The 21,251-nt window shown below is 45.1% G+C and overlaps 1 protein-coding gene across 4 annotated transcripts in view; it reads left to right on the forward strand.

Annotated features, from left to right (window-relative positions):
- Positions 1–21,251, forward strand: part of DIP2A (disco interacting protein 2 homolog A) — a 121,915-nt gene that overhangs the window by 14,225 nt on the left and 86,439 nt on the right. For 2 of the 4 annotated variants that reach the window (XM_010801729.4, XM_002685146.7), the window contains exons 2-5: positions 5,897–5,968; positions 12,417–12,536; positions 17,277–17,396; positions 19,777–20,004. In XM_010801729.4, the coding sequence (XP_010800031.2) occupies positions 5,897–5,968; positions 12,417–12,536; positions 17,277–17,396; positions 19,777–20,004 (540 nt within the window). The remainder of the gene's footprint in view (positions 1–5,896; positions 5,969–12,416; positions 12,537–17,276; positions 17,397–19,776; positions 20,005–21,251) is intronic. The other 2 variants (XM_005202121.5, XM_024996954.2) reach the window with 2 other exon arrangements.

Below are 21,251 nucleotides of genomic sequence, written 5' to 3' on the forward strand. Positions count from 1 at the left end.
AAATCTATAAGCCCAGATGGTTTCACTGACAAATTTTATCAAACATTTAAAACAGAAATAACACCAATTTTATGTAGTCTCGCTCATATATTTTTTAACTTTTAATTTTGGAATAATTTTAATCTCAGAAGAAGTTATAAAAATAGTACATAGAAGTCATTCCGTTTCCTACAATAACATATAACCATAGTATGTTATCAAACCAGCTTCCATATATTCTTAATTACAAAACATTGCATGATTTCATTCTGTTTCCTGCAATAACATATAACCATAGTATGTTATCAAACCAGCTTCCATATATTCTTAATTACAAAAGATTGTATGATTATTGTGCCAAAAGATTTAACAAGTTCAGAAGTGAAGTAAAAGATGAAATCTCTCTAATACCTACCCCAAGGCAAATAAATCATTCTCCAGGAGTAACACTGCTAATAATGTATCGGGTACCCTCCAGACATTTTCTGCACACACAAAAATATATCTACCTACATGCCTGCGAATAGACTTCCCTGATAGTTCAGCTGGTAAAGAATCCGCCTGCAAAGCAGGAGACCTGGGTTCGATCCCTGGGTTGGGAAGATGTCCTGGAGAAGGAAAAGGCTACCCACTCCAGTACTGTGTCCTGGAAAATTCCATGGACCCTATGGTCCATGGGGTTGCAAAGAGTTGGACACAACTGAGCAACTTTCAGCAGAATCACATCGTTTTTTGCATATACACTGTTTCTCAGCATGCTGCGTTTACTTGGCAGGATGTCATGGGTCTCCTGTGAGTGGTTCCCCTCCCTGTCCCGCAGGCACTGGGCATCTTTAGGACCAGCAGCGTTCTGTAGTAGTGTTGTGGGGCTGCAGACTCACTTCTTCCTGCTTGGTTTTGTGGACAGGCTGTCTCACGTTGCTTTTGTGTGTAATGTCTGTTGCCTGGCCTTCCTTGTTTCTGTGACCTTAAGGAGTTGTTGAGTGTTTTCCAGAATAGGTTTTTAGAAACTGTGTTGCCGAGTTAGAGACTTGATATCATTTGGGATTTTGCCTTTGTAATTCATTTGGTTTGCGGCCTGGAGGTCAGCCTGGGCCACACCTTGTACCCAGTGTGTGGGGTAGTGAGACAGCTGCCCGCAGACTGCCAGGGAAGAACCTTCTGTGGACATCCTGGCGTGTTTCCAGAGCTGCTTGGGCCTGAGTGGCCAGCCAGGGGAGACTCCTCTGCTGTGTCTGGGCCTTCCTCTGGCCTGTGGGCAGGTCACCTGATCTGTGCAATGGGTCGGGGAGCATACTCTGCTGTCGTCTCTCTATTGTTCACCGTACCTGGGGTCAGGGACCTTGGATGTGAGTCCTTTACTGGCTCATTAATTTTGTCTGGAGTCTGTCTTGGATCCCATGTTGCATTCAGAGGCATGTTGGGTTGATGGTCTGTGTTGAATACTTGAAAACATGTAGCTGGTCACATGTGAAAACATGTAGCTGGTTCTATTCAGTTGGTCTGGAGAACTTTCAGGAAACCATGAGCACCAAACTGGGAGTTAGCATGTTTCCTTCCTGAATGCCCCTTGCTGCCTTCACCACACGAGCACGCATTTGAAATGGGAGCATAGGAAGAAACTGTTTCTAGGAAATGAATACTTAATCTTAAAATATCACGAGATTGGAATTGACATATACACATTATTATATACAGAAAAAGCAAGGGAATCCCAAAATACATCTACTTCTGCTTCATTGACTACACTAAAGCCTTTGACTGTGTGAATCACAACAAACTATGGAAAATTCTTCCAAGAGATAGAAATAACAGACAACCTTACCTGTCTGCTGAGAAATCTGTATGCAGAACAAGAAGCAACAGTTAGACCCAGACATGAAACAATGGACTGGTTCCAAATTGGGAAAGGAGTACCTCAAGGCAGTATATTGTCACCCTGATTGTTTAACTTATATGCAAGTACCTCATGCAAAATACTGGGCTGGATGACTCAAGCTGGAATCAAGATTGCTGGGAGAAATATCATAACCTCAGATATGCAGATGATACCACTCTAATGGCAGACAGTGAAGAGCAACTAAAGAGCCTCTTGATGAGGGTGAAAGAGAAGAGTGAAAAACCTGTCTTAAAACTCAACATTCAGAAAACGAAGATCATGGAATCTGGCCCCATCACTTCATGGCAAATAGAAGGGGAAAAAGTGGAAGCAGTGACAAACTTTATTTTCTGGTCTGACTGATGGTGACTGCAGCCATGAAATTAAAAGAAACTTGCTCCTTGGAAGGAAAGCTGTGCCCAACCTACACAGTGTAACCTGCGTAGAGACATCACCTTGCTGACAAAGGTCTGTCTAATCAAAGCTGTGTTTTTCCCAGTAGTCATGTATGGATATGAGAATTGGATCATAAAGAAGGCTGAGCGCCAAAGAATTGATGCTTTCAAATTGTGGTGCTAGGGAAGACTCTTGAGAGTCCCTTGGACAGCAAGGAAATCAAACCAGTCCATCCTAAAGGAAATCAACCCTGAATATTCATTGGAAGGACTGATGCCGAAACTTCAATACTTTGGCTACTTGATGTGAAGAGCTGACTCATTGGAAAAGACCCTGATGCTGGGAAAGATTGAGGGCAGGAGGAGAAGGGGGTGACAGAAGATGAGATGGTTGGATGGCATCACTCATTCGATGGACATGAGTTTGAGCAAGCTCCAGGAGATGGTGAAGGACAGGGGAAGCCTGGTGTGCTGCAGTTTCTGGGGTCACAAAGAGCCAGACAGGACTGAGTGACTGAACAGCAACAACAATACATAAAATAGATTAACTAATAAGGACCTACTGTATAGCATAGGGAATTCTACTTAATATTTGTAATGACCTACCTAACATGAGAAGTGAAAGTGATAGTTACTCAGCTGTGTCTGACTCTTTGCAATACCATGGACTATATAGCCTGCCAGGCTCCTCTGTCCATGGAATTTTTCAGGCAAGAATACTGGAGTGGGTAGCCATTCCGTTTTAGAGAGATCTTTCCTACCCAGAGGTCAAAGACCCAAAGTCTCCTGCATTGCAGGCAGATTCTTTACTGTCTGAGCCACAAGGGAAGCCACCTATATGAAAATAGAATCTAAAAAAGAGTGATATGTGTGTGTGTGTGTGTATATATAAATATATATATAAAACTGATTCACTTTGCTATACAGCGGAAACTAACATAACATTGTCAATCAACTATACTCCAATAAAATTTAACAAAGAAATTGAAAAAAATCTTGTAAAACCAAATGCTCTGCTTGTAAATAGGGATTTATCCTTTTTAGTTTAGTGTTGCAATATTGTTTTCATTTAAATTTGTCTCTATATAGTTTCATATATTCTAGAGGAAACAATTATTTTTAGTGGATATTGTTTAAAAAAACACATGTGCTTTGAATTTGTTAAGAAGTTGGAAGTCAATATACAAAACCATACACTCACATTCTGGATCCAGTCGGGATCTGTAAGTGTCCAGTCAGGGTGGAATGAGGGGGAACGCAGCCTGTGGGCCACTGTGGTCAGCTGTGGGTCAGGTGTGTTCATTGTAGCAGAGATTGAAAGTGAAAGTGATGTCGCTCAATTGTGTCTGACTCTTTGCAACTCCATGAACTGTAGCCTACCAGGATCCTCCGTCCATAGGATTTTCCAGGCAAGAGTACTGGAGTAGGTTGCCATTTCCTTCTCCAGGGGATCCTCCCAACCCAGGGATCAAACCCGGGTCTCCTGAATTGTAGGCAGACACTTTACTATCTGAGCCAGCAGAGACTGGATGATAATAAAAATGAAGTGCTTAGCTATTTACAGTAGTTAGAACATGGAATCAACTTAGATGTCCATTGACAGTTGAATGGATAAAGAAGTTGTGGTACATATACACAATGGAATATTACTCAGCCATAAAAAGGAACACATTTGAGTCTGTTCTAATGAGGTGGATGAACCTAGAGACTATTATACTGAGTGAAGTAAGTCAGAAAGAGAAAGATAAATATCATATATTAATGTGTATATATGGAATCTAGCAAGATGGTACCAAAGAATTTATTTGTAGGGCAGCAGTAGAGAAACAGACAATAGAGAACAGACTTACAGACCCAGGGAGAGGGGAGGAGAGGGTGAGATGTATGGAGAGAGTCACATGGAAACTTACATTACCATATGTAAAAGAGATAGCCAATGGAGATTTGCTGTTTGTCCCAGGGAACTCAGACAGGGGCTCTGTATCAACCTAGAGGGGTGGGATGGGGAGGAAGATCAGAGGGAGGTTCAAGAGGAAGGGGAGATATGTATACCTATTGTTGATTCATGTTGAAGTTTGACAGGAAACAACAAAATTCTGTAAAGCAATTATCCTCCAGTTTAAAAATAAATTTAAAAAAGGAAGTGTTTAATGGAGAAAATTGCCAGTAGAGTGAGACTTATATGATATTGTTATCATATAACAATATATGATATAACAATATCATATTTTATATGATATTGTTCAGGTAAAGTAAAAATACCTGGACTTTAAAGCGGCACATGGTCTACAGAACATGTTCAAATTAAAAGGCACTCCAAGCATTAGAGGCGTTTCCTGTGGGGTTGTTGGGAGTGTAAGGTGAAGGTGGGTGATGACTCACAGGATGGAGGTGGGGAGGGGCCTCACTGTGTGATCCGTGGTCAAAGCAGCGGCTCTGTTTTGAGCCCAGGGCCGGACCAGTGACTCCCTGACCTTGGGCTCATCTTCTGTGGGTGGTGGGCTAATGTTCTCCCAGAGGGTTTCAGGGAGGCTTAATGTACGAGTCAGACATTCAGAAGTGCTGGTCCTTTGATGGCTGAGGAAGTACTTGGTGAAGTGCTGGGTGCATGATGGCAGGCTGCCCTCTGACTCCCAGAAGCCTCCTCGACTGGCTGGCTTGTTTGGGGTGAGTGGATGGTGGGGGTAATGAGGGACAGGGAGGGGATGCCGGGAGGGCTTGCAGAACACTTGACACTCTCTGCTGAAAACAGTTCACTTGAAGCACAAGATACTGGTAGACATTGTAACGTGTTTCTGGTCAAAAACACACAGAATCCACCCTGAGTGCTTGAGTTGTCCAGGAAATCAGCTGGCGTGCTTAGATGAGAAGCATTTCCCTGCAGACACGTTTCCTGCCTTGTTCCTGGGTAGGTTAGTTCCTTTTTAGGCTGTTCTTCTTTATGATAATTTATTAGAACCTGAGTCCTGGCCTAGGGATGCCCTGTGGCCTGCGAGGGTTGCTTTCTGTAGGTCCTCACACCAAGACTCCACAGCTCAAATTTGCGCAGTCACGTGGGCATCCAGTGAAATGCACATCGGATTGTCATTCTGGGGTGTGGCCTCAGAGTCTATAGTTCCAACATGCTCCCCCGAGATGCTGATCTCAGATTTCGGATATTGAAGTGTTTACATACTGTTGGACTCAGCCTTCCTGGGGTGTAGTTCTGTGAGCTCGGGACCGACTTGTCGTCATAGAACGAGCACCACGATCACAGCGTGGACCAGCTTCACCCCCCAAAGGATTCCTCGTGCCACTCTGGTCAGTCCTCCCTAAGCCCCTCCCATGGCATCAGTCTGCCGCTGCCTGTAACAGTGTCTTTTCCAGGTGTCATGTGACCGGAACCATTCCGCTGGGAACCTTTGGAGCCTGGCTTCTGTCACTTAGCTGTATGCCCGTAAGGCCCACCCAGACTACTGTCTGCCAGCAGTTTGCTCCTTCTTACTGCTGAATAGCACTGCCTGTGGGGACACCTCATCCTTTCTTTAGTCACCAGTTGAAGGACCTAAGTGTTTCCAGTTTTTCCATTATGAATGAACTTTTAATTAAAAATTTTGGGAGACTTTAGAAGAAATGTGATTCTATTTTTCTATTGTTGTTTTAGGTGACATCACTCAAAAAGGATATGAAAAGAAAAGGGCAAAGCTGCTTGCACGCTGCGTACCCCTCATTCAAGGTGAGGTTAACATAGGTCTTATAAAACTGATTTAAAAATTGGTATTAGAGTTTGACTTTGGTAGTTTCATATTTTATTAATAAGGGCTGGGAAAATAATGTGTCTAATATTAAATTATAAAATCCAAAGTCATAGATTAAAGTTTATATCTCTGGTTTGGTATAGATTTCATCTCCAAATAGGATTTATGTTATTTTTATTATCATAGACCATGATTATTTTTATGATTTTAGTAAAGAACATTTCCTTACTTTGGTTTGGAACACATATTATAAAGATGTGAGTTCTCCCACTTTATTATTGATCTTCAGAGTCAGCACCTTCAGTGTTTTGGCACAGTTTTTGGGGGTGGAATTTAAGAAGCTGATTTTAAAATTTATGTAGAAGTTTGAGACTTCCATGGCAGTCCGGTGGTTAAGACTCCATGCTTCCACTGCAGGGGGCACAGGTTCCATCCCTGGTCAGGGAATTAAGATCCCACATGGCTTGTGCAGCAAGGCAAAAAAAAGAAGTTAAGTATTTTATATATAAATTTAAAGGGCTAAGGGATTCAAAATAATGATAAAAAGGAAGAATGAGATTGGAGGATTTGCTAGTTATGATATGAGGAGTTAATAGCAAGCTGTCATTAAGACAGCCTGGTTTCACACAAGGGTAGATAGCTCTATTCACAAACAGAACATGGACCCAGACAGACATGTGTGGCTGTGGGGACCAGGTTTATGGTGGGGTTGGTGTTGCAGCTCACGATGCCGGCACAGTTCCCTAAGACACAGAAACCAAATATGAAGGGCTTTAGTGAGAAAGGCAAAAATTATAGCACCTTTGGAAGACTGTATATGAAAACTGTCACCATCTCTAGACAGGAGGAAGGATTTCTCAAGTCCCTGAAGGTACCAAAAAGCAGCAACTGAAAAGGAAAAGATTGGTAAATTAGAGTGTGTTAAAATTAAGAATCATGTTTTATCAGAAGTTCCCATAAAGAGATTAAAGACAAGCCACAGTATAGGAGAAGATGATCGTAACATACATAAGAGAAAAAGGGCTAGAGTCCAGAGCCGGTGAAGTCGAAGCATCCAGGAGACCTTTTGCCAGAGTGGGAGTGGTCTGCAGCCCCATTGTCCAGTCCACGGAGCACCTCCCACGTATGGCTTCTGAGCACTTGAGGTGTGGTCGCATGACTAAGACACTGCATTTTTTAAATTTAATTTTGATTAATTTAAACTTTATAAAGAGCCAGAAAGTTCCCCCATGTGATTTTTTTTAAAAAGCCCAGTAGGAAAATGGGCTAAAGACTTGCATAAATATTTTACCAGAGGAAACCCTAATTGTTAGCAGGCAAACGAGAAGCCCGCTGGGCTGCTCACAAGGCCGTCTGTCGCAGGCCAGTGCCCAGGCAGCACCCCAGACAAACGGCAGGACCCCATCCTCGCTCAGGTGCTGTTGTTTTATACGTTGAAAGCTGGGTGACTGCTCACTTGGCTATTGGAATTAGTAACCGTCTTGGTTTGAATAGAAGACAAATATGTAAGAATCAATGGCTTTTCTCTGGCAATATTTCTGTTAATAAAACAGCTCACATTCATAATGGCAAAAAAACTGTCGAATGTTTTTAATACATTTAGCAAGAAACCCACAGGATCTATGTTAGGATCATACAATCTGTTTGAAAAAAGTAACCAGGATCCTAAAATATGAAGAAATATACCAATATCTTAAATGCAAAATTTTAATATTATAAAAATTCAGTTCAGTTCAGTCACTCAGTTGTGTCCGACTCTCTGCAACCCCGTGAATCGCAGCATGCCAGGCCTCCCTGTCCCATCACCAACTCCCGGAGTTCACTCAGACTCATGTCCGTCTAGTCGGTGATGCCATCCAGCCATCTCATCCTCTGTCGTCCCCTTCTCCTCCTGCCCCCAATCCCTCCCAGCATCAGAGTCTTTTCCAATGAGTCAACTCTTCGCATGAGGTGGCCAAAGTACTGGAGTTTCAGCTTTAGCATCAGTCCTTCCAATGAACACCCAGGGCTGATCTCCTTTAGAATGGACTGGTTGGATCTCCTTGCAGTCCAAGGGACTCTCAAGAGTCTTCTCCAACACCACAGTTCAAAAGCATCAATTCTTTGGCGCTCAGCTTTCTTCACAGTCCAACTCTCACATCCATACATGAGTAGTTTCTAAATTAATATGTGACAAAAATAATCCAGTCTGAATAGCAGTTGTTGATTTTTTTTTTCCCCCAAATCTGGCATTGGAAATAACTCACTTGGAGGAGAAAAGTTCTGAGAGTAGCTAGTACATTGTTGAGGAGGAATAGCAGGGAGAAAGGCTTGGCCTTCAAGGTGTTAAACCTGGTCACGTGCACTTGGCAGTCCCAACCACAGGGTGTTGGTAGACACGTGGACAACTGAACAGTGTAAGGAGAGGGCGTCTAGAAACGACTCAGGAGAATTCAAAGAAGGGAAGGTGTATGTAACTGGTGCCATGCCTGTGGAGGCAGCAGTGGGACCCCCTTTCCTCTGCAGCATTAGTGAACGTAAACTTCAGGAGTAAAACTCTAAGTATGTTTGTAATTACAGAATACTATAAAGTTCAGGAGAATATTGAATAATGTTTGCGTGATGACAAGATGAGAGACCTGAGGGGAAAAAAAAAGGTTATGATTGTCTCTCTAGAAATGAAGCACTGCAGAGTGACTGAGCTGCGGCCAGCTGGCCATGGCCTGGGGGCATGTCCAGCGTAGGGTGGGGCCTCTAGCTGACCAGGGCTCCCTGTAGGTCCTTTGGGGGCTCCTTGCATACATGCATGCTCACTCAGTCATGTCTGACTTTCTGCAACCCTGTGAACTGTAGTCTGCCAGGCTCCTCTGTCCATGAGATTTTCTAGGCAAGAATACTGGAGTGGGTTGCCATTTCATTCACCAGTGGATCTTCCTGACCCAGGGATTGAACCCACATCTCCTGCATTACAGGCAGGTTCTTTACCACTGAGCCACCTGGGAAGCCCTATGGGGGCTCCTTAGCTGGATAGAATTAATAGAATTCAAATAAAAGGACGTATGGATGGGCAGTAAACATTAACGTATGTTCAACCTCACTAGTTATGCTGCTGCTGCTGCTGCTGCTAAATGGCCTCAGTCGTATCCGACTCTGTGCGACCCCAGAGATGGCAGCCCACCAGGCGCCCCCGCCCCGTCCCTGGGATTCTCCAGGCAAGAACACTGGAGTGGGTTGCCATTTCCTTCTCCAATGCATGAAAGTGAAAAGTGAAAGGGAAGTCGCTCAGTCATGTCCAACTCCTAGCGACCCCATGGACTGCAGCCTAACAGGCTCCTCTGTCCATGGGATTTTCCAAGCAAGAGTACTGGAGTGGGGTGCCATTGCCTTGGGAATGCAAATTAGTGAACCATTCTCCTGTCAGATTGGCAAGATTCTAAAATTTGTAACATGCAGTGCTGACAGAGACATGGGGAAATGGCACCCTGTGGGAATGCGAATGCTGTGGCCTGAGAAGTTCTCTCTTGATACCTGTTAAGACTAAAAATATACCTACTCTTTCATCCAGTGGTTTCCCATTGGGCTTTATATCTTTCTTAAATAAATTAATCGATCTCAATAAAAGCACTGTATTTTGGAATAAAAATGCAAGGATGTCCCTATATTTACACATCACTTTGCAAGCATACCTGTTTATAGTGCATAATGCTTAGGATTCTGTGTTCTCCATTATGGATTTTAGGGAAATTTGTTCCAGTCAGTCCAAGAAACAAAAAGCCAGAAGCAGTGCTGATCAGCATTGCTGCATGTTGCGTACATGTATGTGTGTATATGTTCAGTTTTGAAGAGCTAACAAACACTCCAAACCTGGTACATAAACATCAGCAATGGCAGCATTCTGCGCCCACATCTGGAGGTCGGCCAGTCTTGGGGGCAGCTCCTTCTTGTTGCAGAGCCAGAGCTGGTGTCCCAGGGGCTCCTCAGTCACAGAGGCACCTGGAGGCTCAGGCAGCGGAGTGAGGGCCCCCACGTCTCCTGTCCCCTCTGTCCTCTCTGTGTGTCATCCTAGGGAGCTGGGGTCAGGTGGCCTTTTCAGGAGCAGTGTCAGAGGTAATGACCCCCTGAGGCCCAGGTGGGGCAGTTCAGATCAGGTCAGCCACTCAGTCGTGTCCGACTCTTTGTGACCCCATGGATTGCAGCACGCCAGGCTTCCCATCCATCACCAACTCCCAGAGCTTGCTCAAACTCATGGCCATTGAGTCAGTGATGCCATCCAACCATCTCATCCTCTGTTGTCCCCTTCTCCTGCCATCAATCTTTCCCAGCATCAGGGTCTCTTCTGATGAGTTGGCTCTTCGCATTACGTAGCAAAAATATTGGAGCTTCAGCTTAAGCATCAGTCCTTCCAATGAATATTCAGGACTGATTTCCTTTAGGATGGACTGGTTGGATCTCCTTGCAGTCCAAGGGATTCTCAAAAGTCTTCTCCACACCACAGTTCAAAAGCATCAATTCTTTGGCACTCAGCTTTGTTTATAGTCCAGCTCTCACATCCATACATAAATACTGGAAAAACTATAGCTTTGACTAGACAGACCTTTGTCAGCAAAGTAACGTCTCTGCTTTTTAACATGCTCTCTAGGTTGTTTATAGCTTTTCTTCCAAGGAGCAAGCGTCTTTTAATTTCGTGGCTGCAGTCACCATCTGCAGTGATTTTGGAGCCCAACAAAATAAAGTCTGTCACTGTTTCCATTGTTTCCCTGTCTATTTGCCGTGAAGTGATAGGATCAGATGCCATGATCTTCGTTTTTTGGATATTGAGTTTTAAGCCAGGTTTTTCACTCTCCTCTTTTCACTTTCATCAAGAGGCTCTTTAGTTCTTCTCTTTCTGCTATAAGGGTGGTGTCATCTGCATATCTGAGGTTATTGATATTTCTCCTGGCAGTCTTGATTCCAGCTTTGCTTCATCCAGCCCAGCATTTTGCATGATGTACTCTGCATGCTGCTACTGCTAAGTCGCTTCAGTCATATCCGACTCTGTACGACACCATAGACGGCAGCCCACCAGGCTCCCCCATCCCTGGGATTCTCCAGGCAAGAACACTGGAGTGGTTTGCCATTTCCTTCTCCAATGCGTGAAAGTGAAAAGTGAAAGGGAAGTCGCTCAGTCATGTCGGACTCCTAGTGACCCCATGGACTGCAGCCCACCAGGCTTCTCCATCCATGGGATTTTCCAGGCAAGAGTACTGGAGTGGGTTGCCATTGCCTTCTCCGTACTCTGTATATATAGGTTAAATAAGCAGGGTGACAGTATACAGCCTTGACATACTTCTTTCCCGATTTGTAACCAGTCTGTTGTTCCATGTCCAGTTCTGTTGCTTCTTGACCTGCATACAAACTTCTCAGGAGGCAGGGAAGGTGGTCTGATATTCCCATCTCTTGAAGAATTTTCCACAGTTTGTTGTGATCCACACAGTCAAAAGCTTTGCTGTAGTCAATAAAGCAGAAATAGATGTTTTTTGGGGATTTGCTTGCTTTTACGATGATCCAGCGGATGTTGGCAAGTTGATCTCTGGTTCCTCTGTCTTTTCTAAATCCAGCTTGAACATCTGGAAGTTCTCGGTTCACCTATTGTTGAGGCCTTGGTATTTTGAGCGTTACTTTGCTAGTGTGTGAGATGAGTGCAATTGTACGTTAGTTTGAACATTCTTTGGCATTGCCATTCTTCGGGATTGGAATGCAAACTTATCTTTTCCAGTCCTGTGGCAACTGCTGAGGTGGGGACAGGCTGCTGTTTTTTGGGGAGTGCTAAGGGCTGGTGGCTAAGGCTGTTTTTCTTGGACATTTTGAAACAATCTAGTGCTCAGGCAGGACCAGGGACTCTGTTAAATGACCCTGTAGGCTCGTGCTTGTCCTTTACTCCACACATGACATCCTGATGGCCTGGGTGTTGGCTGGCCATGGGTGTGCCAGTCATGGGGCTGCAACAGGCACAGAGAGCTGGCCGCCCATCAGGGTGGAGACACAGGTGTCACAGGCCCAGGTGGTTAGCACCCGAAGCCTCCAAGCTTCTCATCGGCTTTCTTCCTGTGTCTGAGGGTGGCTGTCAGCACCCCGGTGATGGCTTTGTGGGCTGCTTCCTGCTGGGCTTGCTGACACCGGGGCCAGTGTGGGGGCAGGGAGGGGCGTTCGAGAGAGCTGGCCCCATGCACCGTGTGCACAAGCTGGGGGCCCAGGGCTGCTGACAGGGAGGGGCTGGAAGCTGACGTCAATGTCTCGGCCCCAACCTCCAGATTTAGGGTCTTCTGGGCATTGGGGCCCCAAGCGTGCGTGGTTGTGCAGCAGGGGCTGTGCAGCAGTGTACGAGAGGTGTGTGCTATTCTACATGGGTTTTTCTATTGTTGGAAAAACAGGTTTTTTACTCACGGTGTTTCTGTGAAACTGTTTCAGGAGTAGACCCCTCCCTGCAAGTGGAGAATAGCATCCTTGGGCCCGCACAAGCCTCGGCCCCTGCGCCCAAGCAGCCCAAGCCGAGGCCCAGCAACGCCCGGGACGAGCGCTTCCGATCAGGTAGGGCCTGGAGCGCCGCGTCCTCTGCTTGGACACCACAGCTCCACTGAGGAAAGGGCCTTCTCTGAACCGTGACTGACTGCATCATGGTTTTCAAGAAAAAAACAAAACTTTCATAAATCTCAGTATGTTTTAGTGTAGCCTGGAGTGTGAGCGTGCTCCTCTCAGCAGCTGCGTATAGACGTCTCAGAATAAAGCAAAATCTTCCTCACCATGAAAATCATTTCTGTAAATGTCTGTGTCCATTTTTCTGCTGGAACTTTGGGGTTGGTGTTGATGGAGTTGTCCAGTAGGGAACCACTCTACTACTCTATGTGTTTTAGTATTTTATTTTTCTCTAATTTTGAAGATTTCCTTCTAATTAGATTTCTGCCACTCTGTTAGTGCTTTTATAAATATTTGAATTTGTCTCTACAGTTTATTTGCATTATCAGGACGTGCCTTGAAAAAATGCATGCTTCCAATGATCATTTTATTTATTTATTATTTTTGGCTGTGCTGGGTCCTCGTTGCTGTGTGGGCTTCCCATTGCAGTGGCTTCTCTTTTTGTGGAGCACAGGCTTCAGGGTCTGTGGGCTTCAGGGGTTGCAGCTCCCATGCTCTAGAGCACAGGCTGAGTAGTTGCCGTGCACGAGTTTAGTTGCTCCGAGGCATGTGGGATCTTCCTGGACCAGGGATGGAACCTGTGTCTCCTGCACTGGCAGGCGGGTTCTTTACCACCAAGCCACCAGAGAAGCCCTCTGCTTCCTATTATAGATTAGATATCAATAGTTTTTGAACACTCTTTGGCTTGTTTTGGGTTTCCCTGGTGGGTCAGAGGTTAAAGCGTCTGCCTGCAATGTGGGAGACCCCGGTTTGATCCCTGGGTCGGGAAGATCCCCTGGAGAAGAAAATGGCAGCCCACTCCAGTATTCTTGCCTGGAGAATCCCATGGAGGAAGGAGCCTGGTGGGCTGCCGTCCACAGGGTTGCAAAGAGTTGGACACGACTGAGCTACTTCACTTTCACTTTGGCTTGTTTAACATTTTCACTGTTGTGTGATTAAATATTTCTTTTACATTTAAACTCAGTAAGCTTCTATAAAAGAAAAACTTTGAAGATAGATAAAGAAATGGCCATTTTAAGAATTTTTTTTTAAAAATGAAGATTTTATTTTTTTTCTTTTTGTAATTTAATTTTATTTTTTAACTTTAGAATATTGTATTGGTTTTGCCATATATCAACACGAATCTGCCACAGGTATACACACGTTCCCCATCCTGAACCCTTCTCTCTCCTTCCTCCCCGTACCATCCCTCTGGGTCGCCCCAGTGCACCAGCCCCAAACATCCAGTATCGTGCATCGAAACTGGACTGGCAACTCATTTCATATATGATATTATACATGTTTCAATGCCATTCTCCCAAATCATCCCACCCTCTCCCTCTCCCACAGAGTCCAAAAGACTGTTCTATACATCAGTGTCTCTTTTGCTGTCTCATATACAGGGTTATTGTTACCATCTTTCTGAATTCCATATATATGCGTTAGTATACTGTATTGGTGTTTTTCTTTCTGGCTTACTTCACTCTGTATAATAGGCTCCAGATTTTAAATGGTTCGTTAATGTGGGAGTGTGATGAAGTGGTTTGAAGAAAGTTTTGATCAGATAATTTCTTACCGATTTAATATATGCTTAAAAAAAACTTCCCCACACTGACAATAATTTCTTTTCGGATTACGTCAATGATGCCTGTAACATACAACATTGGAACCGGCCCCATCAGCATTCCACCGATGTAGCCCTGGGCACAAAGTGGACCCGCGTCCGCGCACCCTGAGTGAGGTCACCCAGAGCCCTGCCTGTCCTCACCTCCTGTTCCCTGTCGCCTCTGTTTACATGTAACTGACAATGAGGACCTGCTTTCTGCCCTTGTGAACTGTATCTGGTTCTTGTTCTTTACTTTCTTAAAACGAGACCTTTACCATAAATGTTCTTGCTCGTATTTTCTCCAAGGCTTTGTCTTCTCTTTGAATTCTCTTACAGTGGCTTTTGTAGCAGAAGTTTTTAATTTTAATGAAATCTGGCTTATCACTTCCTTTTCTTTCTTGAATAGTGCTTTTGTTCTTATATCTAAGAAATCTGTGCCAAACCCAAGATCACAAAGATTCTTACCTGTGTTTTCTTCTAGAAGTTTTGTAGTTTTAGGTTTTTACCTTTAGGTCTATAGTTTAGATTTTGTTAATTTCAGGGTGTGGTAGAAAGCTGACTTTCTTGCACTGGGGATTCCTTTTGTCCCCATGCCCTTGCTCCTTTGTCTAAAGGCAGCTGCTCATGGCTGACTCTTTCTGGACTCCGTTCTGTTCTCTTGATGGATTCATCTGTTGTCATGGCAGCGCCAGCTCTCCTAATGATGGCAGCTTAGCAGTCATTGTTCACGTCGGTATATCCACTGTTATTCGTCCAGGTTTATTCCTTATCATTGTTCCCTTGTATATACTGTGCCTTCCTTCCCTCCATCGCTGGTTTTGAGTGATTTGATTATTATGTGCCTTGGTATAAGTTTCTTTGTTTCTTGTGCTTGGGGTTTGTTGAGCTTCTTGGATCTGTTGGTTTATATCCTATAATGTTGGTATTGTTTAGATTTTTAGTTCTTGACTGTTATCTGTACTTAGGTTTTTGTTTGTTTCTAAGGCAGCCACAGTGTAAAAAGTCTGTGCTCACAGTCAAGCCAAATCTATTGCAGGGGCTCCCAGGTTTGTCTCTCTTCTGAACATAGTCTTTCATGAGTATTTCGGTTATATGTCTGGGAGTATTTTTATTAGGCCCTGAAGTTTAAATGGTGCTTTGGCTGGATATAAAATTATAGGTTCTAAGCTCATTTCTTCAGCTGTGTTGCCTTGTATTTGGTGATTACCATTGGGAAAGTTAGCCTCTTTCCTGATCCTTCAAGACTATTTCTCTAGAAGCTTTTAGGATTGACTGGTTATTGCTGATGTTTGTAAATTTTATTGTAATATGCCTAGGTGTAAATTTTTCATCCTTAGTACCCTATGAGCCATTTTACTATAAAGTTTCTAAATGCTATTTAAAAACATTTTGTTGGGGAAAAATGTGAACGCATTCAAAGGTGGACTTGGTGTTGTACTGAGCCCTGGACTTGCCCAGTGCCACGGTTCCCACCGTGCTCAGGCTCAGCCTTGGCTTCTTCATCAGCCCCAGCTGCTTCTCCCTTCTCGTGTGATTCTGAAGCGAATCTCAGAGATCACGTTATTTTACTTAGATGTCATAATATTCTTGGTTTCTATATCTGAAAAGAGTGGATGTAGCTCTAAAAGATAGCTCCATTGTCACAGAATAATCAGCAATAATTCCTTAGTATCAAATACCCAAGTGTTCCTGAGGCTTTATAAAACAGTTTGGACCCAGGTTCCAAATAAGATGTGCATATCACAGGATGTTGTGTGTTGATGTGTGTTTCCAGCACTGATAACCTGGTCTTGGGGCCTTGGCTGTGGTCTGGCTGCTCCTGGCTCCATGGCTCTAGCGGGTCACCTCGGGGTCAGTGTTTTCCCACCACAAGCACTGCAGGCCTGTGTCTCTCGCCTCCCTGGGATGCTGGCAGGGTTGATCCCTTGGTTCATTAGGGTGGATTTGGTGGCAGGACGGCTGGACCAGTTCTAGGGAGAGCAAGCAGCTTGTGCTCATGACACAGCACAGGAGAACCCGGAAAGATGCTCGGTTCTTTCCATCCATTTAATCTTTTTCAAAACAGTAGCTCATGTCACTGGCATCCTCCAGTGGCAGCCAGTTAGTTTTGCTTCCTCTTTTTCTTCCTTCCTTTTCTCTGATCTTGTTTTTGTCCTTGGTGGTGTTCAGACTGCCCCAACCTTTTTCTCTGGGAGTGCTTCCACGTCGGCTCCAGCATTGGGTTGCTGGCCAGGAACTTGTTGGTTGGTAGGATGAGATATTCTAGGCTCCTCTGCCACTTCCTGCACCCTGGAACCCACATTTCTCAGGGTGCTCGCAATGAGGACAGTGTTGTAAGGCTGCAGCCTGGATGGTAGAGGTGCTCATTGCACTTGGGCTGGTCATTTCTAGACATTTTTAGGGACTGAATTAAGACATGCTATTTAAAGATAAAATGCCACGTGTGTTCACGCTGATAATTTCCATTCGGACTCAGGACTACAGTGTTCCCCTCACTTCTGGAGTCTCTGTGTGTATCCCTTCTCTGCCTTGTGAGCATCTTGGTTTCTAGGAGGGATGATGGGGTGAGGCCATCAGGCCCCTCTTTGTTGGCTCTCTTGCACTTGACCACAAGTGTGGTGGTGTGATGGGACCCCCACCACCCCCTAGCCATGCGACTCCAGGGAGAGCTTGGTTCCTTGTATGGCTCTGCCCATCCTGGGGCTTGACCGGGACAACAGCTCAGATGATATGACCACAGAGCTTTAGTGCTGCTTGTAGTGGTTTATACCATAATCAGAGTGCATTGGGTCCATCTGATTCATTTTATTTTCAGTTTTGGGGATTTCTCGGTTTCAATCTGAAAATGCTTGCCAAGTTGAATCTATAAACCAAGGAATATTTGTAGAAATCTGGGACCGATGTGTGGACCCACATGTATTCCTTTTATACCTTTATATATTGTGTTCCTTTTATACTCAATGAAAACAGATTAAAACCATGAACCATGGTTTTGTTCCTTCATCAGGAATCTTGTAACAGGTGCTTTTGCTGCTGTTATTTCTGTGCAGATGTTCACACCGAGGCCGTGCAGGCAGCTTTGGCCAAACACAAAGAGAGGAAGATGCCCATGCCATCCAAGAGGCGCTCTGTCCTCACGCACGCATCTGTGGAGGCCTACACACCCCCAGGTACTGCTTAGGGTCGGGACGGCCTGGGCAGGGTTGGGGCGGCTTGGGCAGGGTTTCCCATTGAGATGGAGCAGGCTTCTGATTGTGGTGAGGAGTGTGTGTGAGCTCATGCACATTTCTGTGCATGCAGTGGGCTTGCTTTCAATAGATCGTCTATATAGATTTTAATTTTTTCACTAAGATGTAATTTGTGTCTTTTAGTAAAGAGAGGAACCTGCTTTATGGGGTGACAGAGTTCCCTGAATTCAGAAATTTAAAATTATTCTCCTTGAGTTGGTCAAAAAGTTCCTTCAGTTTTTTTAAGAAAAAAGACACGTTTCTCACTTTCACCAAGAACTTTGTTGAACAATGTAGTCACCGTTTTGTTCCACTACCTTCTGTTATTTTTCAGGCAGTTTCATATTTCCATTCCCCCAAATTGTCATCTTTTTGATCAAAGGACTATTCCAGATGCCTTTTATACAGTCTTACAGGGAACTGAAAAGTTTTTCATTAGGAGAATTTTGTAAAGCCCAAAATAAATGGACATTCAAAGGTGCAGTGTCTGGTGAATATGGCAGATAAATCAGAACTTCCCAGCCAAGCTGTAACAGTTTTTGCCTGGTCATCAAATAAACACACAGTCTTGTGTTATCCTGATGGAAGCTGATGTGTTTTCTCCTGACTAACTCTGGATGCTTTTTGCTGAGTGCTGCTTTCACTTGGTCTGATTGGGAGCAGTCCTTGTTGCAGTTAATTGTTTCGTTTTCCGGAAGGAGCTCATGATAAAGGACTCCCTTCCACTCCTCCCATGTACACAACATCACCTTCTTTGGATGAAGACCAGTCTTTGGTGTAGTTGGTGGTGGTTCATTTCACTTGCCACGTGATCTCTTCCATTCCCTATTATTGTACAAGATCCACTTTTTATCACCTGTCACAGTTTATGTTAAAAATGGAATGTTTTCATTGTGTTTAAGTTGAGAATCATATGCGGAAGTACAGTCAAGGAGTTTTTTTTTTTTTTTTCTTAACTAATGTGGAACCCAAACATCAAATTGATGAATATAACAGAACTGGTGCAAATTATTTTCAGCACTTGATTTGGACATTTTGTGTATGTCTCAGACGCTGATTGTTTTCAGTTAATGTCTCAATTTGATCATGATCAACTTCAGCTGGTCTACCTGACCATGGAGCATCATCCAGCAAGAAATTTCCCTCATGAAACTTTGCAGACCACTTGTGACATGTTTGATCAGTCACAGCACCTTCTCTATATACTGCACAAATCCGTTTTTGCATTTCAGTTACATTTTTACCTTTCTTGAAATAATAAAGCATAATATGTGAAAATGTTGCTTTTTCTCTTCCATCTTCAATATTAAAGTTGCTACATAAAAATTCACTAGTTTTGATAAGTTTTTTTTTAATGAGTGCTGATATGACAGCTGTCACAATACCGTCTAACAAAATTGTCTTGAATGAAGTTGAAGACAACTAAGCACCACTACAGCCATCTTACAGAAAAAGCAGCGAACTTTTTGGCCAACCCAATATTATGTGTTATGTTGTTACCGAGTCTTAAATGGGAAAGAATAAGACCATTTGGAGGGTTTTTGATTTGTTTTTGTTGTTTCATTACCATTAGAAACGAAAACTCTTAATGCGGCCTCTCTTCAGGATAGTTAGTGTGCTTTAAGTTTCCTGGAAAGCTCATCCGGGTGCTGGGAGCACAGTGCTGCCTGTCTGGTTACTGAAGCCACAAAGCTGGTGACATGCGTGTTTGGTTTGTCGACGTGGTAAACACCAGCCACACCAGGTCAACAGGGTAGTGTGGTGTTTTGATGATGCTTCCTGACTTAAAAAAAGTTTATGTTGTTCAAAAAAAATCTTAGAAATTTATGTCAAATTATTTTCTACCAAATATAACCATAGATACTACCCAGTTTTTTAAAGAACTTCCTAATAATAATGAAACCCATGATAAAATGCAGACTTGACAGAACCAGGTTTCAGGTTGATTTTATTGCCCGAGGCGGGGCTCTTCTCAGAGCTCAGGCATGTCCTCCAGGGTGCGCACGGGCTGGGCAAGGCCTCGCTGGGGTCAGGCACCCACAGGGCGTAGGTCACCTCTGCTATTTGGGGCCCCCTGGGGCCCCGCAGCATGCACTAAAGCGTCAGGGTTGGACCAGCTGCACTCCTGGGCATGGCGCCCTGTGACCGAGTTCTTCAGGGGAGCCCAGGGTGAAGCCAGCTTCCGAGCGGCCCTGGGTCTCACCGTCAGTCACACGCAGGCCCTCCTGGATGTGCGGGTGCACAGGGCACAGGCTGGGCCGGTGTGGGAACCCTGCCCCCAAGGATGCCCCCCTCATGCCTGTCGTCGTTATTTTGACCACAGACACGTCATCTGCCTCAGAAGATGAGGGCTCTTTACAGCGCCCCGGGCAACTGGCCTCCGCTCCGCTGCAGAGCCACCCCAGCATCGAGCCCTGGCCTGACCCGGCCATTCAGGGCTCGTCCACCTCATCCTCCGCATCCTCCACCTCATCTCACCCGGGAGGGCAGCCTGCCGCCACGCCCAGTGCTGCCGCCGCGCTTGCCGGCCCCGCGGCCCTCGCCCGCGTAGGTCAGTACAGCTGCGGGGACCCCTCCAGGCAGAGGAGCCCCCGCCCCTCCTCAGACCCACCTTCTCCTCTTTGTGTGGAAAATGTCCTTTTGGTAACAAGTGGTTTCTGGTGCCTCTGTGGTTTGGCAGCCCCAGACCCTGGGTGGGCCTCCCCTGGAGACCTTGACAACAGCTGGTGCTTCTGCTCTGGAGGGGCGGCTGGCACAGGTGGACAGTCCCTGGCCATTAGGTGGCCTGCCACCTACAACGCGGTCTTTTGTTCCTTCCTTGTGTGCACAGCCTCAGCCCTCAGTTGTCCCTGCACTGGGTGTCCCAAGGTGGGGCTGGGGCTGCAGCCATGAAGAGCCTTTCTTCCTCTACACACAGGATTAGACAGTCCTCAGTCTGAAAAGAGATGTAAGTCACAGCTCAGTCATAAAGATGCCTAGATCTTTCCCAAGTCACCCAGTCCTTTAAATTATATTAATCTTAGAGAGGAAAACGTTGCAAAGCTTTCACCATTTGAAGTCATATTTTTTGATGCAAAAATAGTAACTTGGCTGGCATGCAAAGCACACATGCGTTCTTGCAGGAGTGCCTTAAGAAGTGTACTCCTGGTGTGTGCTTTGCTGATGTTGGGGGACATCTGACGAGGAGCAAGAGCTCAGTCGGGGACTGCCCTGGCTGAGACCACACAGCTGGCTGTGGTGGAGCCAGGCTGACCCATAGCTTTCTGATTCCTGTTCCTTTTCTTTGCTGCTAGTTGCTGTTCTGCTAAAATCAGAATGGTGCATCTGCGGTGCACCCATGACAGGCCAGTGTTTTTGATGGGGTCCCAGCAGGTTAAGTGCCCCCCAGGCATGTGCTGGTCTCAGGTGCTAAGCTGCTCCCTGCAAGATTCTGGTCATTTGGCTGGACTGGGTGTTGTAAGTGACCGACGCCTTCATTTCCTCTGTGGGCACATCACTGATGCTCTTCGTTGTTACTGGTTGAGTCAGTGCCAACGTCTGTACATTTCTGTTGAGCTCGTGATGTCTTCTTAGGTGAGAACTCACGATGCCTTGACCTGCTCCTACCACGTGGAGGAGCCGGGATAGTGCTGTCAGGGCCATCCTGGGCAGTTTGCTTTATGAGAGAAGGCTCCTCTGGAAACACCCGCCAGGATTGTTGTGGTCACTCTCCTGGGGAGCCTACAAATGGCTGGTGATTACAGCCTATCCTCAAGGGGTTTCACAGGGGAGAGCTTGAAAACAGAGTTAGGTGGACAC

Source organism: Bos taurus, chromosome 1 (genome assembly GCF_002263795.3).
Source record: "Bos taurus isolate L1 Dominette 01449 registration number 42190680 breed Hereford chromosome 1, ARS-UCD2.0, whole genome shotgun sequence".
NCBI classification, from domain to species: Eukaryota; Metazoa; Chordata; class Mammalia; order Artiodactyla; family Bovidae; genus Bos; species Bos taurus.